The sequence below is a fragment of the Rhipicephalus microplus genome, unplaced genomic scaffold (assembly GCF_043290135.1).
Source record: "Rhipicephalus microplus isolate Deutch F79 unplaced genomic scaffold, USDA_Rmic scaffold_24, whole genome shotgun sequence".
NCBI lineage: Eukaryota > Metazoa > Arthropoda > Arachnida > Ixodida > Ixodidae > Rhipicephalus > Rhipicephalus microplus.
The window spans coordinates 5,557,879-5,576,389 of record NW_027464597.1 but is presented as its reverse complement, the minus strand read 5'-3'; the positions used below and the strand labels follow the sequence as shown (position 1 = coordinate 5,576,389).

The window sequence follows — 18,511 nt, the reverse complement described above, 5'->3', positions numbered from 1 at the left end:
ATTAAAAATACTAAACGAGTGTCATTTTAACCTGGTATTTAAAATTCGTCATTTCATTAGGCAGTCTGGTATATAGGCTCAAAAGCATATTACTCGCAGTTAAATTGAATATTTTACATATATTTGCCATTTCATTTCCTTAGTTTTGGTTTAACATTTCATAGCTTACCTAAAATAACATTTACCAGTCTCTACGTTGCATTCTTGGCCAATCCCCCAGAGTGGGTACGTGCCATGTAACTAGGATAGCAAAGCAAAGCAAAGCAAAGGCCGAGTAAAAGGTGAAGCAAACATTGCAGTCATCTCTTTCGAATTTTTTCAGAACAATGACCACACCGAGCTCCTTTTGCGATTGCTCGTTATTCCAACATGGCATAGGAAGCAGTATGCACACCAAAATTTAATAATAATGCAATTTACCACACAAACAATACATGTGCTTTTACATCGGCTAACCGACACAGATAGAAAAAAGGGAGGGGTGGAGGGTAGAAAAGGTGAATGCAGTAGTGGGCTGTGCGGCGAGAAGCGGGCAAAAGTATTTCTGCCACGTCACGTAGGGGGTTGCTTACTGCCCGCACTTGAACCTTTGAGGAAGGCCTGGAATTGGATGTTGTGTGCAACGGAGACCAGGGTGAGTTCATTGCCGTCTCTATGAGGTAGGACCACCGCTGGCTTTCGGTTCGTTTTACTAGCGAGCAAACATGCGCTGTACTGAAAACAGAGTTGGTGTGCTAGTCTTTTTCGTATTGGCATCGCTCGCCTCGCCTCATGCGCACCGGCCAAGGGGCAGTATTGAGGGGGCGGGGGGGGAGCAGTTGTTGCTACCATAGATTAATCGAAGGTCTTAATCGGTTATTTCGATTACGTGGAGCACCGAAATCGCTTACGATTATTCGATTAACCGAGCACATTTCATCGAATAATCGTTACCGATTTTACCATTCCTACAGAAGGTACAAATGAGTCATGTGCCTCGCGTCATGTGCCTCCATGACACAGATCGCCAGCCGGCCGTATTGGTTCATCAATGGCGTGTACCCTCTAGAGACATCACATTCTTTCACCACACGACAGAAACCTGCATTTTCACTCTTGCTCTCTCTCTCTCTCTCTTTTCTCAGTTTAATTGCGTATCTTCGTATGGCGAAAAGAATAAATAAATAAATAAATAAATAGACAACTCCAGACTGGCGCGTAGCGCTAAGCGAATGGCCACTAGCGCTTCGCTGTAATATGTTCGACCGATAAGTGCATTGGTTGAAACAGCTGCGTTTTCACATATTATTCTGCCACGTGTGAAATTTATTGGTAATGAACGCATCACTCCCGCATTCTGGACTCTGATACTGAACTGCGCTGACGGAAGCTGCATGTTATCAAATCAGTCAATTGAATACTTTTAAGTAGCCACGGTGCCATTAGTGGTTTTGAACAATAAATGTAATTTATCTTTCACTCTGTTGAACAGCTTGTTGTCTGAGAATGGCCTCGCGACTGCCTGCTGTTGGCGCACTGCTGTGCCTATTGAGCTACGTTAAAAGTCTGGAAATAGACAAGAGCGACGGAGGCTACAGGGACTTGCTGATTTCGATCAACAAGGATGTGCCCTACAACGAGACTATCGTCGAGAACGTCAAGGTATTTACCATAATGCAAATATTTATTCATATGTTTTCGCGAAACGAAGTACCTAAATGATGTTTTAATTTCTCAGAGACACGAGAAACTTCACAGGGTCCCCCGCCTCAGCCTACAGCCCTGTTCATTTTCTCATAGGTCGATGTACTGAAGCTCCCACGCACCCCTTCAAGAAGTTGCCAGCAAATAGCATGGTTTTGCAATTCGTGCAGAATCGGAAGCATGGTAAATGTTGTACACCCCAACACGTTTCGCACTGCCTTCGGGGTCGCTGCACCCTTCACCAAACAGTGAAGGAATATAGTGACATCACGGACATGATATGATGTCCCGCACACTTTCTGATCAGCGCCGTCACGATGACGTTAAATGGTGACGTCATATGGCAATATGATCACGTGATGATCTTTTTTTTGCATCACTCATGTTGGCACCACCTACCCGTATGACGACGTGAAACGCCAGTGAATTTTGTTATTGGTTCAGGTACAGCTCATCGACAGGCATGATGCTTTGGTTCATTCAATTTCTGACTAGAGGATGCATACGTTAATCGTTGTCCTTTCTGCAACTAAAGGGAATGAAGTGATGAAAAGTTATCTAGCTGAAAGCATACTTGCTCATGCCCATGCAATATGATAACCTATCAATCTGGCATTCTAATTTTTTTACATTGTCAATATTTCGAGCGCACGCCAATTTTCGATGTATGCACTCTTCTGTACCTGCTTATAAATGAAGAAACGTGTCTGATAGTTGAATATTGGTATATGATTGATTGATATGGGGGGTTTAACGTCCCAAAACCACCATAAGATTATGAGAGGCGCCGTAGTGGAGGGCTCTGGAAATATTGATCACCTGTGGTTCTTTAACGTGCACCCAAATCTCAGCACATGGGTCTACAACGTTTCCATCTACATCGAAAATGCAGCCGCCGCAGCCGGGATTCGATCCCGCAGCCAACGGGTCAGCAGCCTAGTACCTTAGCCACTAGACCACCACGGCGGGGCGAAGCATGGTATATCGATAATAGTTGTAGCGCGTGCGTGAGCCAACACTCCATTATTTTGCACAAATATGAAATCAGATGTTTTAATAGTCGTGTTTAACAGATCCTCACACATGCCAGATTGACATCTTCGCATGTTGTATTGACATGCACAGATAAATTTCTATGCCTTCTTTCTTTTTCGTCTTTGAGTGCGCCTTCAATTGCTAGTAAGCGTCTGAAGCGTCCCGACGTTCAAATTGGGTCCATGCTTGCGTGCCCTGTCTTCTCACAAGGTAACATCTTATTTTCTGCCATACGTGTGGCATGCTGTGCAAGAGCTCACATGACCACAAGAAATCAGGGCACCGTGGTGCTATGGCTGAGCTCATTGTTGGTGCTGCGCCTAATGCGGATTAATTATAATTCATCCTTTCGTAAGAGAGCTTTGAACCAGCGAATCGTTAACAAGTTCACACTGTGTAAGGCTTGGTGCAATTCTGCGCTTTCGACACGCAGTAATAAGTAGAACAGCGTGACCCTTCACCGTACTTGACCACACATAGATGGCCATTTTACTGAAATAGTTTCGTAGATGTGTGTCAAAATACTTGATTGCCACGCCTCATTTGTTATGATGTTCGCTCGACCCCCGGCATTTTTTTCGTTTTTGCTTCCATAATAATTTTTGGTTTTCAACGAAGGAGCTTTCAGAAGGCTTTCCGAATATCGACAACTAATGCTTTCGTCAAACTAAACTGTTTCGCGGACTTGCGGTTGTGACAGTCATATTGTGTTCCACTTCCGATTCATGGTGGTGGTGATTGTGGTTAGAGGAAGGAAAAGACGCCTAATTTATGCAGTCCTTAAGGGAGCACGGCGCAGCGTGTGCTAGGGAGATGGGGGAAGGGGAACAAGGAGTGGGAAAGTAGAAGATAGCGATAGGAGCAATCAGTCAATAGAAGGGGGCAACTGCCGCCTGCAGCAACAGCAGCCAGTAGTGGGCGACTGTTACTGACTGCGTGCTTCTGTCTCTGCTGTGCTATCTCTCAATCTCCTCCATCTCGTTCTCACGGGTAGGGTAGCAAACTGGTTATTCTGGACTGGCTAACCTCTACATTTCCTTCTCTACCATTTACTCTCTCTAGTTCTCTCACACATAGCTCTTCTTTCCTGTCATTACAAACCAACCCTTAATGAAAATGGTTGAATCAAATCTACTCGCATGTTTGCAGAGCCTGCTTAGGTCTTCGTCTCACTTCCTTCACCGAGCAACCAATGGCCTCGTGTACTTCAAGCACGTGACAATCAACTTCCCGCACACGTGGCCCAAGAGAAACAGTGCGCGCCACTTGTCTTCGAGTTTGTTTGAGAAAAGTGACGTACGCATCGACCTCCCCGCAGAGTCACAAGAGCAGGAACGGCCCTTCACGAAGCAGTGGAAACTCTGTGGAAAGCCCGGAGAGTACATCAAAGTCACACCAACGCTTCTAGCCGAACTGAACGATTCAAGAACCAAGACATTTGGAAATCCCGGTATGTATCAGCTACTTAATTACCTTCTGGTTTAAGGTACAGAAACCAAGAGCCGTGGGATCTCGAAATTTCCGAAGTGCTACGACGGAAATTGCACATGCAAGAACTCGCTTAGAGTGAAGCGCATTCATTTTCTGGAGTTGAGAAAGAAGTCACATCATCTATATGATGTTGCTGTCGGGCTACTTGATCGCCTGCGGTATTTTTAGGAACGTTACACTAATAAATTAAACAGACTGGTAAATATACTACAGATCGCATTCCCTATCATTCATGCAAATGACGGTTATCAACGAATGAGAGAGATGTAGATCATTCGTTAAAATATTAAACGGCGGTCCAAGGTCGTGTCCCACGCTTGGAAAATATGCTGCATTTGTAATGCAACGTGTTTCATTTGTTTATGTAAAAAGCAATTCATATCTGTCTAATAAGCTTGTCATGCTGCTTCATCGGCTGCCTTGTTGTTGAGAATGTGGTAGTGTTCCTGATGTAATGGGAGGATAAGTTGAATAGCCAGATCAGAGTTCTAATTATGGTAACGCATTGCCTTTATGCCTATATTGAATGTTATTGAATACAGAAAGAAGCCCATTTAATTTTCTGAGAGCGGAATCCTATCACTGTTACGATATGTTTTGGTACTGCTTTATCTTCTGCGTTGTCGGAGACCTTTCCTGGTATCCACTGAGGTTTTGTTGTAATGCCCCTTGTTTGCTATTTTTCATATCTTCAAGCATATCGTAACTAATTCTAACAAGAATGCTCTAATTTTTGTCTAAGAAACTGTTGAACCTGGGCGTATAGTGTAATCAGCGAAAAAAAAACATTTCACGGGTATACTTCGTGCGTACAGCAAACAATTCTATCTATCTATCTATCTATCTATCTATCTATCTATCTATCTATCTATCTATCTGTCTGTCTGTCTGTCTGTCTGTCCGCCTGTCTGTCTGTCTGTCTGTCTGTCCGTCCGTCCGTCCGTCTGTCTGTCTGTCTGTCTGTCTGTCTGTCTCTCTGTCCACTTACGTCTGGGTGCTTTCTCGATCACCCCCTTATATGGCGCGAACCAAAATCAGTATGGAAGGGTAAGATGTTTTGTCGAACATGGCGTGCGGATCAAGACACGAATTAAGTCACAATCCCGTCACGTACGTCAAAGTGTTTCCGCCACACAGTGGCACATATCCGCGGGCGGATATGCACCACTGGTATGCGGGTATGTGCCATAGCTGATTGACAGTTTATATCTACCCTGGAACGGCGAGAACAGACACGGGTAATCTTAGCGTGTGAGCGTGACGAAAAGCTTGGCATTGACAGTGTTTACCTGACCCATGAAAGAAAAATAACACCATCTTCCCAAAGGGAACCCTAATAGGCTGCGAAGCAGAAGCGTCTGGCACGGGTGGTTTCATGGGTTAAACGATGCTAACGCGGGTTCAGCGGCGAGCGCTGGAAGATTTATTTGAAGCGATGGCGGGAGTAGATCTTGTAGGTGTAACGTACAAACTTGTTTGAACTAGTACTTCAACATTAAACCGGCTTTGCGGCGAAACTGGTTATCCGGTTATTCGATTCATTGGTTGTTTGATTTGGAAAACCGGATAACTGGATTGGCCAGATGTTTGGATGGTAATTCGGTTAACAATACCGTGATATTCGGAAAATCGAATAATAGGATTTTCATTTTGTAATGCTACGACAAATATTCGTTTTTCTTGAATCCTGGCTTTTGTAGGAAACATTCCGACCATTTGTAAAAGTCTGATATGTGCTCTTGTTGACCTTCTCACATCGTTAATTTGTCTTAATGTGGGGGCATTACATGAGCCACTTGTGATAATGCATCTTGGAAGGGGGCTAGCGACTACGTATCCCCAACATTCTGTTAGTTATAAATATGTGCAGGGTGTAAAAGTGCATGCACACTTGAGAAACCAGAAGTATTTGCATGTGGCATTAGTGATTATGTCAGTAATTAACAAGCTGCGCATGTTGTGTCAGCGCGTATGCAATAGCACTCAATTTTCAAATAAACTCTTGCCGATACCAAATATTCGTTTCCGAATATTTGAATAAACGGGTGTAGGTTCATTAAAACCGGATAAGCATAATTTCCGTATCTTTAAATTCAGATAACCAGATAGCCGGATTTCAAGGCCGGATTCGCTTTTCTCCGGTTTAACCGGATAGCAGGATTGGCGGATATTTGCAAGCCCAAGTTTGAACACGGACGTTGAGTGTGCGTCAGATTCATTGCCCGTGAACCGATGAGTTGGTGGTGCAGCGAGTGGTGGTCGTAGCAAGTGTTGCGGGCGAACTGTCGAGGTGGCAGTTGCGGGCGCAGCAGCGAGTGTGCGGCCAGCAAGGGAGAGAGTGACGTCAGTGCGTACTGAGAGGGGAGTGGGGCGTCAACGCGCAGCAGCAGCGTGACCTACTAAACACCGCTTGGCATTGCGCCAACACCTGCAGTGCTCGGCCCGTTCGTATGGAGGGAACACGTAAAACAGGCCAGTCAAGGAGACAAGGAGCTGCTTCGCATATAATAATAATTGTCAGGGTCCCAGCAGGAATAGAACACCAGCAATCTGCGTCTAAATCAAGTATTCTACCACATTGTCACGCCAGGTCTCGGAACTGCTTTTCAAATAGACCCTGATGTACCGAAAACGTCAATTGTGGTTGCAATGCTGGCTATCTTATTTTACAAACATTACATATGTACTCATATGATACAGCCGTCACGACGGGATAACTTCACTTTTATGACTTCAGTTGATTTATTCAGCAGTGTCCAGGCCTACAATCCGTACGAGCACTAGCACTTCATATAAGCTTATCGCTTCTAGTTTTCTAATACTTATATTCCTTTTGGCATCGTTGCTCAAGTGCAAAGGACTGGTTATGTAAACATCTACGGCTGTTCAACGTGTATCTGTGTGTGTAATATATTTATGTATATTTAGCGTCATTTCATAGCGTGCCACTTAATAAAAATATTACAGTACAGTCGCCTTCCCTCCACATGCTTCGCATAGCATCGATTCCCAAGGTACGGGGGATCTGTGGATTTTTTTTTTTTGCTTATGAAGCCATAATTTTTTATGGCGTCTCGTTTTCAAACATTCAATCGTTTCCGAGACATGAAGACGCTGTGTAATTTATTCACGAGCGCTCCTATCACTCAATCTCGCTCTGTCGACTTGTCTCAAGCCAGTACATCGTTTCCATGTAACGTTTGGAAACGAACAAATGTCAACCCGTTAATGTAATTCTGAAAACTGACGCATTCCAGCAAAATGGAAAAGTAATCTGGTTACACTCATGGCACATATATCTCGCTAATAATCCCTGCATAAATTTAGGCATGGTACTAAATACCACTGAAGTAAGTAGTCGTAGAATTAGATGAACGTAATGTTTTCTCATGATGTATTCTTACTGACGTAGTTACTTTTCTCTTGCAGCGTACGTCTTTGTGCACGAGTGGGCCCATTACCGGTATGAAGTCTTTGGCGAACATGGCTGGCGGGATGACGAAAAGTACCCACTCACCTACTGCGAGGAGGATCCTGTAATACGCTCGCGACTTTTATCTGACTTACCCCATCAATTAAGTTGCTCCATATGTTCAAAAATGTAGTTGATGTGCTTGTAGGGATCTCCGAATCAAATAGTCGTAACTGCAGTGTATTTCTTTCGTTAGTTGACTACTTAATGTAGGCTTTATTTTATGTTTCGCAAAATATGTACGCGCGATTTGCACTGTGCCTTCATGAGCAATTTTTCCTAACGCATACACTTTCATAGGATCATAGTATTTTTTCTTTTTGTGACACTACGATCGTCGCAATACGTTTATGGCTGTACTGACCGTAATCGCAATGCTCCGAGCTATAACTGCGCCACAATGCTTATATAATTGCGAATACACAGGTATGTTCCACTTTGTTATGCTGCTCGAGTGTAAATTGCACAGTAATGGTGGTAACATGCAGACAGCTAGCGCTGAGAGCGGACTAGGGCGAAAATGTCATTTCAAGTGTGAAATGATAGTGCTGATAACAACAAAAGCAACAATACTGACGAATCTATGATGACAACTGCAGCAGATCCAAAGAGTCTCATTGAAGTTACTTACAGAGAAGCTCCTCCCCATGTTCGTCCTTTAGCTAACCCTCAGGTGCAGCACCGCATGATGTGTCTTCAGCGATCTGTTCTATTTAAGTATCAGTGACGGCAGAAATCGTCCCCTGTCAAAAGTATGCCAGAGGCGTTGCTCGTGCACACCTCAACAAACGAATTGAAGTTTATTTTATCTCCTTTGAAGAAAGAAGGAGCAGGGGCAAAAGGTCCCAAGGGCCTGACAAAGGGCTTCCGCTCTTGGTGAAACTGAGCCTCAGCAGCACGAATGACCATACACATTACATCATACACTCAGTTACACAGTTACAGAGTGATACCGGAAACAGGAAGTGAAGAGCAACCAGTAGTACATGCTCGGTTAGAAGTTGGCCTTCCAGGGGTGCGAAGTTATGATCGTGCTGAATCTATTGCAGGTATTATTAGATGCGACGTATTCGGTCTGACTGGGGCAGCTGGCAGAAGCAGTCATGGTCGCCAAAACTAGCAAACGTTGGCACCTGAAGCACTGCATTAAGCCTCCCACTCTGTCGACGTCAATTTTATTGGAACGCATTTACACTGAAGTCCCCAGATTTTTCTCTTTTGCCCAAGTACCAAAAACTTCCTCAATTCCCCGTCTATTTTCTTGCTTATTTGGCAGATTTAGAAATCCACATATATTAAAGTACATTAGCCACGCATCTTTCAGCGGATGCGGCGCGCCTTCCTCGACCCGTCAGTGTCGTCCTTAGCGAACGATAGACTCATTTAGCAAGGTGCTGGCGAAGTTTCTGGTTGGAAAAATATAGTGGCCGAAACCGAGTTTTAGCCAACGTGATTAGTCGATGGCGTTTCTGTGGTTTTCGGTACATAAAAAAACGAGGAAAATCTAGGAACCTTAGTTTACATGTACTAGTACATCAGGACAACTTTGAACCTTAAACTTGCAGTTTACCGATGTCCATGCTTTTCTTAATACTCTTATCTTCTGTTCACTCAGGTCACAGGGGTCAAAGTGGTCAAACTGAATGCGTGCTCGTCAAAGATTTGCTTCAACCCAACACTGGATTCTGGAGATTCGTGCCCACTTAACGAAACTTCATGTACATTCCCCAAGGAGTGCATTATCCGTAGCACAACAGAAAGAATAAATCTTGTTGAATCGTCAATCATGTTCATGCCATATGTCCCCAACGTGAGTGTCTTCTACTCTTCGACGCATGCCTATTTGGTCTTCAATTTTGCAATTTCTCAAAAGAAGCAACACCCCTAGACCACAGAGGTTGGAACTGCACTAAATATTGATAAAAATCAATTTAATTACTTAGAGAAAAGAGCATTTTCATTATCGTGGAAGATTTCAGAAAAATTCTACTTCATCTGTCCTGTGAAGACTAGTATTTTTTAGACTAATAGGAAAACTTGCGTCATTCCTGAGGTGATGGCAGAGCTGCCTTTGTAGGTCTTTGCGCATTCTGCATGTTGGAAATTCTAGTGACGAATGAGTGAATGAATGAATGAATAATGAATGAATCAAGAGTGAATGATTGAATAAATCATTCAGCCAATCAATCAATAAATCAAATTTTCGGTCGGTCAGCCAAAGGACTGACTGCTATAATGTCACTTTTTTCGGTTTGTTTTATTGAAATATACTGCGTGTAACCATCCTTTGGGTGGATTAAAAAAGCGCGATGTCATTTGACTGACTGTGCCACGTCTTTTTTTCCTATTTTTTTTTCTTTTCTCCTCTCTTTTTCTTTTTTTCATAGTTTTTTCATCACTCTCAAGCAATGACGTGGTCGCTGAAAGAGGGCAAGAGGTTGAGCCCCCAGTCTTGGCAGCGCAACTGTTCCTAAGCGCTGTTGTACCGTCACGTGATTGCCGAGAGAAAGTGAGGGGGTGAGACCACAGATGGCACTGTTGCAGGGCACGGGCGCACGGACGAGAGTACGATACTTTAAAGGCTGTCCCCTTAAAATGAGAAAACTAATACCCCTGTCACACGGGCACCCGCGTTCACCGTTTAGCTCCTTCGTCCTTACGACGAGGGAGATGCGGTCCGTGTCACACAACCCTTAGACAAACGAAGGTAAACGGAGCATTTCGCAAAGGACGTTCGACGGTCTCCTTTTGCAGCGGAACGAGGTAGTCTCGTTCCCAGTATCGACCAGTCAGACAAAAATTTCGAGCTCTAAATAGCCGCAGTGACAACAATAAGTACATTTTGGCAATATTAAACGATCTTTTGTTGTAGTACTCGTTCATAACGTATGTTTCTTTGGCGTGGTGTGGAGGGCATCGTCCATGCGTGCGGTTCTTGTCATCGCCGTGTTTGCGTGTGCCCGGGAAAGAAATGACTGACAGCGCTGCCTCATTGTCACCTGCTTCAACGACTGCAGGAATGGGTAATGGGACTAACTAGGGACGCGCTCACGTGCGAAAGAAAGAAGGACTTTGGTACACGGGCTACAAAACCAACAAGTCGCCGAGCACAGCGCAATTGTAAACCAACATAGTGTTAGGCACAAAGTGGCCAGCGTCGCTGCCAGCATTGCTACAATTAGAGAAGGTGTTTTCATTCGAAAAAAATTTTAATGCAATGTTGCATTCAGACGTACTTATTATAGTGTTTTTGTAAAAACTGCATAACGAAGATTCACAAAAAAGCACCTATTGATAAAATTGGGATACTTCGGTGAAACTCTAACAGGGCTGGCTTAGCCCCCTCGCGGCAACTATTGCAACCTTGTCATTGCCGTGTGACACTAATACAACTCCATCTCCGTCGAACTACCTAGCGGAGCTTTACGTTGACGAAGTTTAACAGAGTTCGGTGGTGGCCGTGTGACAGGGGTATAATGCGTGACGTATCAGTCTTCAGCCGTGCATTTCAGCGTTTGATGTTTCACTACAACAAAGGAAATAGGTAGGATTGTTCGGCGAACGACAGATTTTGACTCTATAACCCCAACAAATATTGCAGGTAAGCCACTTCTTCAATTCCACGAACGGAGTACGCCACCACGACCCACACGCTCCCAGCGAGCAGAATGCAATCTGCCAAGGAAGATCGACGTGGGAAGTCATCAGCGAGAACGAAGACTTCAAAATGTATCCATGGCTCTCTCATCTAAACGCCTAGCTTGTTCATTTCTACACACATCACCGTTCAGCTGTAACATTCTCTTGACAAACACCTGGTTCTAATAAGGTAGAAAGGCACCGTTGCCCACTTTAGAAACTGTACACACGTGAAGCCACTGTTTTGACAGAGGCGCGGTCTCACTGATTTGACGGGAATTCAGGTGATATATAAAGATTCGTATTTTTTTCTTCACCTGTTTTCCAATGAATTATAATTAAACAAGTAGAATCGCGAGGGTATTCCTCAGGATACTTAAACAGAGCACATGGTTTAGCGAAAATGAATTGAACGATGAAAACTGATGCAGGAAATTCATTTTGAAGAAACTTCCAATAGCTCAGATTGATGGATTTATTATTTACATGTGGGACCTAAGCTCCCGAAACCACCATGTGATTATGAAAGACGCCGTAGTGAAGGTCTCCGGATATTTCGACTACCTGGGGCTTTTACCGTGCACAAATAGCTCAGGTAAAGCGTTTTGCCCAAAGGGGAATTAACCAAGCGAGATCGGCATTGGAACGAACTCATCAAGTCATTCAGAGGGGAAAGCAAAAATAATTAATACAAATGACAGTGCAGACAAAAAGTTATGCAACCCCCATATTTTAATTTAGAGCTTACAACAAAGACTGCCTTTTGAACTTCAGTGCCCTAACGACCGGAGTAAATGAAAATATTAAATACATCGACTTGGGCGGTGTTCCACACGCCATCAGGTGGTACAGTAAAGAACCGTAGAGTAAAAACAGCGTGCCAATTTGTGGTTCTCAGCCCCTTTCATCTCACTGAGCGGAGATGGATAGTTTTGGCGTACTCAGAAAATATAGAATATAATTTTCTTCTAGAACTTTCTAGAGGCGGAAGCTTACACCACCTGGTATCCTTTAAAGTGCACTGACATAGCGCAGTACATGGGCCTCTACCATTTCACCTCAACCAAACTGCATTCGCCGTGGCTACGATCGAACCCGTCATATTCTGGTCAGCGGCCGAGCACTGTAGCCACCAATTCGCCATGGCAGACGTTTTCCATCGTGTGCGCGTGCGCGTTTCATTGGGTGGAGGTATAGTGCTTGGGTGCTACTCGGTGAGCATTATGGTTGGCAACCATCGCGTAATTACCCTACTTGCGTATTTGCTGAACTTTTCGTCGGCCAGCACAGGGTAGTACCGTGGCGACGTAAAATAACTTCAACATTTCGTTCATCAATCAGTAATAATTGTGGAAGATTCACGTGACTTATCCAAAGGTTACATTACTGGAGAGATCAGAATTGGACCTGTTTTATTTCCAATGTCACCAGTAAAGAATAAGAAAGGCGTCAAACATGATTGAAATAGGTTTATTTTAAATGCGAAGCATTTCTTAGTGAACTTCGGTGAGTTCGAACGTATCTATCTATCTATCTATCTATCTATCTATCTATCTATCTATCTATCTATCTATCTGTCTATCTATCTATCTATCTATCTATCTCCCTGCCTGCCTGCCTGCCTGCCTGCCTGCCTGCCTGCCTGCCTGCCTGCCTGCCTGCCTGCCTGCCTGCCTGCCTGCCTGCCTGCCTGCCTGCCTGTCTGTCTGCCTGCCTATATATACATATTCTTATATGTGCATGTATTCCACATATAACAAATATGTCTAATACTTGTGTCCATGTGCTTCGAGCTGTCGATGAATTCACCCTCGCGCTGTCAATTGCTAGATTCCTGGTTAGCTAAATTGGCAGAGCAGCCACCCCGGACAGGCGTTGGTACCGGGTTTGAACCCAGACCAGGACAAATTTTTCGGCAACTAAGATTGTTTTCTTTCTGATAAATCCGTATGAATTTCCTTATGGTTACATGCTACAAATAGATGGTTCTCTTCTTTCAGTTTCTAAACCCTTCCGCCACCTTGCGTGTTCCCGCAGAACTCACGCGCAAAATCCAATTGACATAGGTTTAGTGTACTTCAGCAAAAAGCAGTTCACCACATAGGAAATGCTCAGTATCACGCCCATGTTGGAGAGGTATTTTCCACATTCCAGATCAGCCCACTTTAGAATTCCTTCTCGCCCTAAAATGCCAGAAAATTTTCCCGTTGCAACAACCACAGTTTTTTTCTCGATATGCAACTTTATTATTTTGTTGTTGTTGTTGTTGAATCATACAATACAAAGGATCATCAGACTGCTTGAACCCGTAGCCAATGGTAGTCCTGGGTCCAAAGCTATCTAATATAACATTGAAGAGAGAGACAAATGGTTCAGATGCTTTTCGTGCACGACATATGGGCTAAGCAGCCTATCATACCGTGTGTCATGCTTGCTCAATGAATTCGAAAGAAATGGCATTCGCATAGAAAAGTACCGAAGATGTGCAGTCAAGCAATAAGTTCTTGAGCACTCGTCTTCAAGTCATAATGCGAGCTATGCTATCACTATAAAACGATTTGCCTGCCACATGTTCTGTTGTTAAGTTTTCAATTGTTTTTCAAAGTTGAATTACAAACATGCTTCATTTTTTTCGTCATCGTAGTTATGACGTTTATTCATAAATGCATAGCAGTTCATAAACCGTATACAATTTTCTTACGTCTTATTTGTGTATTTTAAATTTTGTACATTGTTTCTACTCACATGAGACACTCTTTTGCATTTACATCTTTTGCTTTCTCGAAGAAACCGTGAAGTTGATAATGGTCATGTATTGACTTTGATGTATATTTTTACTTTTGTTAACAGCTGTGCTACATATAGGAACTAGAAATGTTTATCGGAGATGTAAAACTGGAGATGCTTTCGTGCATAATACGTTGTTTTTTGGCTGTCAGGAATTGGGGCAAGGACCTTTGTCAAGCTGTTAGATAGCAGTTTTTCTTCTTGGCCTCGTGTTCATTATTTTTCTGTAAAGAATGCTTAATTATTTTATATATTTCTTGAGAGCAGCCTTAGATCATAAGTGTTATGTCTTGAAGCAAGACTAGACCTGGTGCTTCTAAAAGAACTCTCTATTAGAGCACGGAAGTAAACCAACCGGTGGCTTCTTTAGCGCTACCCGTCAAATGACAGGGTGTCCGGACCATGATCTCGCGCGGGGACCGATAGGGTGAGAGAGGGTTGCCTAGTCTCCGATGGCTGAGAGCCTTGGTGCAAACACAGGAGCGAAGTGTGGCTGTCTGTGGATCTCGGTCGTGGTTGCAGGCTTGCAGCTCGTGACAGCGAAGATGGAGGTGAATGAGATTTGTGACAAAAAGGAAAAAGCAATCACTCTAGTGGGGAAGAAAAGGTGAAAGACTAAGATGAAGTCAAGTTTCAATAGGGGCTAGTGCCCGTGTGGAAGGACAATTCCCGTGAATCAGGCATATTCTATTGCTTCAGTAGTCTTCATTTCGGAAGGCATGAGCTTTCCAGCCAGCAAAGTAAGTTTAAGAATTTGTTCAAACAACAAAACCAAATGGCACACACACGTCATTATTCCGATATGTATAAGACCCGAGCCTAGTACGTGCCTGGCTCAGGCCCGAGCCTGTCCCGGCCTGCGAGACGGGGTGGGCCCGTGCAGTGCACCAGTGTAAAACAAGGTAAAGAGGAGGGTAAGGGTGATTATGCCGTGACAAACCAAAACGCTCAAGCCTTGACCCTTTAGGGAATATGAAGAAATTTCTCTCAATTGGGCGCTCTCCCATTGTTGTTGCAGCCTTGCCCGAGCCAACATGTCCAAGACCATCGAAGTGACGTTCGAAGAGACGCAGCACAGAGACGATTTACCCCCGCAGGTTGTCTTGGTTCTTTACCTCTCACGCAGCATGAAAGTAAGCGATGTGACATTTAGGAAAAATACGCTTGAACAACCTGTCACACTATACAGCAACTGTTCACAAATGTATAGCAGCATAGAAAAACATCTTCGGCTAATCTCAGCTCCTACGGGTTAGAGCTGAGAGGCAACTCGGGAGAAAACGACATTCCAGCATCTCTGCGGAATCGATTACGGTGATGTGGGCAAAGCTCCGGAAGTTTTGGGGAAACCGTGAATTCTACAAGAAACTCACCCGACAAAACTCCGAGAATATCGCCGCTTCGCGCTCTCGCATTCGGGGTCCGCTTCACGTTGCCCATGTTTTGCAGTAGCGTCCTTGGCGCGCACCGTCTCGGGATCCGCCCGGCACCACGCTCGCGAACAGACACGTACGGTGACGATCCAGGGGAATGAGAGATGACGGCCTGGTAGGTGTACTGTGTGACGGCCGCATCGGTGGAGCCCCGCGCAGCAGCCAATCGGAAAGGAGTGGCACCTCCAACGCCATTTACTCTCCATTCACTCAACTGCCATATTGTACACATCTCTAAGGGACAGCGCCATCTAGTAGACTAGACGAGAAATCGCGATGACAGCTGGATGGATGAATGGATTGATGTGGCTGTACCCCCCAGATCGGGCGGCGTTTAACGCGACCTAGCCGTAATACTCAGTGAACCAACAACTAGATTTATCTTTTTTTTTAATAGTGAAGTTGAGGACTGGTACTTTGTAGTGAAGGGTTTAATTTTCACTGGTGCCTTGACTTTAGCCACCAATCAGATTACCTCCTTCCAGTTAGTTTTACCCGCTTAAAGTCCATTTTACCCTCCCGGTTCCTTAACACCAGTTCTTTAAAAAAACTGCGCCATCATCCTGAACTATAGGGAGAAGCCCTTTACATACCATTATCAAGTTTTACCTACCTCGGGTGGCGTTCGCTTCAGGCGCTTGGGTGCAGCATCCCGCGCCCGTGCCACGTTTTTTTTTTTTGCCGTCGCTTCTGCCTCAATCAGAGCACGCGTAGGAGCAAGAGCCGGGACGTGGGAACGAGGGACACCGATTAAACCAGAGCGATGTGCGTTCATCCATGCATCCGTCTGTCCATCCATGCATCCGTCTGTCCATCCGTCGGTCGGTCGGTCGGTCGGTCGGTCGGTCGGTCGGTCGGTCGGTCGGTCGGTCGGTCGGTCGGTCGGTCGGTCGGTCGGTCGGTCGGTCGGTCGGTCGGTCGGTCGGTCGGTCGGTCGGTCGGTCGGTCGGTCGGTCGGTCGGTCGGTCGGTCGGTCGGTCGGTCGGTCGGTCGGTCGGTCGGTCGGTCGGTCGGTCGGTCGGTCGGTGATTCCCTAGGTAGGCGATTCCCGGAGACTCCCTAGTCCATGTACGTCACAAGCAGAAAGGCAGCAGGCGCCTGGGCGGGACGGGTGAAGCAGGTGGCAGCAGGACCCGTGAACGACTGGTAGCGGAGACTCTTGCTGTCGGGTCCTTCGTACTCGTCCCCGAAGGTGGACAGTACGGACCGTGGCACCAGCACCGTGTTGTTCCAGCCCGTCGCCCTCTTTCTCTTCTTCGTCTTCATGGCAGCTCCCATTGGTTTTTCTCTTGTCCGATCTCCCTCGTCCGCTCACCACGTACCGAACCCGCCATTGTTGTCCTTCTTTTTGTTGTGCACGTGTCCGTTGTTTGGTGCCACCATCGCGTTGCACAACGATTTTGCATCGCTCGCGCCACGTCAACAGCACTGCACAGAGGACACCACACCGACAACACCACACTGTTTCACTACACTGATCACAAGCCCAAACGTTTCGGATGTAGTTGTGTCGCTATTATTTTGATGTAAACACCTTCACCTATTTTGTTTCATCCCACACCAGCGCCACCACCAGCACATTTGGGCAGGACATCCAAGCATGCTGGAGACGCACTCCCCACAGGTAGAAGCCCAAATGATTTATTTGTCTATGTTGCTATTATTTTGGTGTAAACATCAACTTCACTTTTCATTTCTCGTCAGCTGCAGACTCAAAAGTCCACACTCCTCTTACTGACATTGCTGATGGCAAGGCAAGCGCATGACTGCGTTCCCTCAATTTCTTTTTTAAAGGCTGTTTTTATTAACAGTATAATGTGAAACACCGCCTTATGATTGGTAGCAAGCAGGTGGAAAAGTACTTGGGCCATAAAAAACCTCAACTGGTTGTGAAGGTCATGGCCGAAGCCATAGGGGGTCGCAAAGAATTGGCAGAGCGAAGTTATAGAGGCACATTAGCCCTTGAAAAGACGTCGTGCAGAAGCAGCTGAGTCCACACAAGGTTGCTTTGTATATTGGTAAGATTGTGGTTTATTTGGGCTATACATAATTATTTATCCCATGGCAGTTTTAATTTCTGCCTTTTTTGCAGACAGGCTGACACATATCGGGGTCATGGGGCAGAGTCCTAGTTAAGAAAACGCTGGACAATATGTCCACTATTTTGTTTAAATAAATTGAATGGATCAGGAGGACAAAGAGAAAAGAATACTGAATGCTTTGGAAATTTTAAGTTTTAACTTCATATATTTTACTTTTTAAGTGCCATTCACTTATCAATAAATTATTGCAAAAATAGGATTTTGTTTAGAGCATTCGTTAAAGTGCACCAGTGAAGTCAGACCACTTGACAAGAGGATACATTAGGCAGGCGTCGCTTGTGAAGTGAGACCACTTGGCAAGTGGAAGCACTTGAAGTGGATTATTGAACCTGTATTTCAAGTGGAACCACCTGGTAAGTGTTTCCACATGAAAGTTGGTTCCACTTCATATCCAGGTTCAACAATCCACTTCAAGCGGTTCCACTTGGAGAAAATTTTCGCTTGAGAAGGCCAAACTTTCTAAAAGGCGAGTCTGCGTTCCGGCATCGTTTATTCCGCAGACAATCTGGTCCCGCATCATTCACTCACGCACTCCGCCAAAGTTGCGATCGCCTACTACCTTGTTAAGTGCAGCTACGTAGTAACACAATGGCCTCGCTTTCCTGCTTTTTTGTAGGAAAAAAAAAACTTGTGACCACTTCAGAAACTTTGGACTTGAAGTAGTGCCGAGCAGCGTGATGATAGCTGCATTTACCACATCATTGGATTTAGTGGGCGACAGCAGGTCCCGTAGCAACAAAGTACGTTGCTTCTCCACAGCTTGTCAGGAATGCCGCCTTCTTTTTAACCGCTGCCACATCGTTCGCAGGAAATAAATTCAAAACACGTTCGTGATATTCTGGCCACTCTCTTGTGCTTGCGTCGGACGC

At 44.9% G+C, this 18,511-nt stretch overlaps 1 protein-coding gene across 1 annotated transcript; it reads left to right on the top strand.

The window, feature by feature from the left end:
• The first annotated feature begins 1,485 nt into the window (after positions 1–1,485).
• LOC142786511 (calcium-activated chloride channel regulator 2-like) lies at positions 1,486–4,203 on the top strand. The gene is made up of 2 exons (XM_075884240.1): positions 1,486–1,641; positions 3,868–4,203. The coding sequence occupies exons 1-2, from the start codon at positions 1,486–1,488 to the stop codon at positions 4,201–4,203; spliced, it is 492 nt and encodes a 163-aa protein (XP_075740355.1).
• Positions 4,204–18,511: the final 14,308 nt, after the last annotated feature.

Coding starts and splice junctions, on each gene's coding strand:
- LOC142786511 (XM_075884240.1), top strand. CDS start 1,486: ATGGCCTCGCGACTGCCTGCTGTTGGCGCACTGCTGTGCCTATTGAGC. Junction 1,642..3,867: donor CTATCGTCGAGAACGTCAAG/GTATTTACCATA, acceptor GCATGTTTGCAG/AGCCTGCTTAGGTCTTCGTC.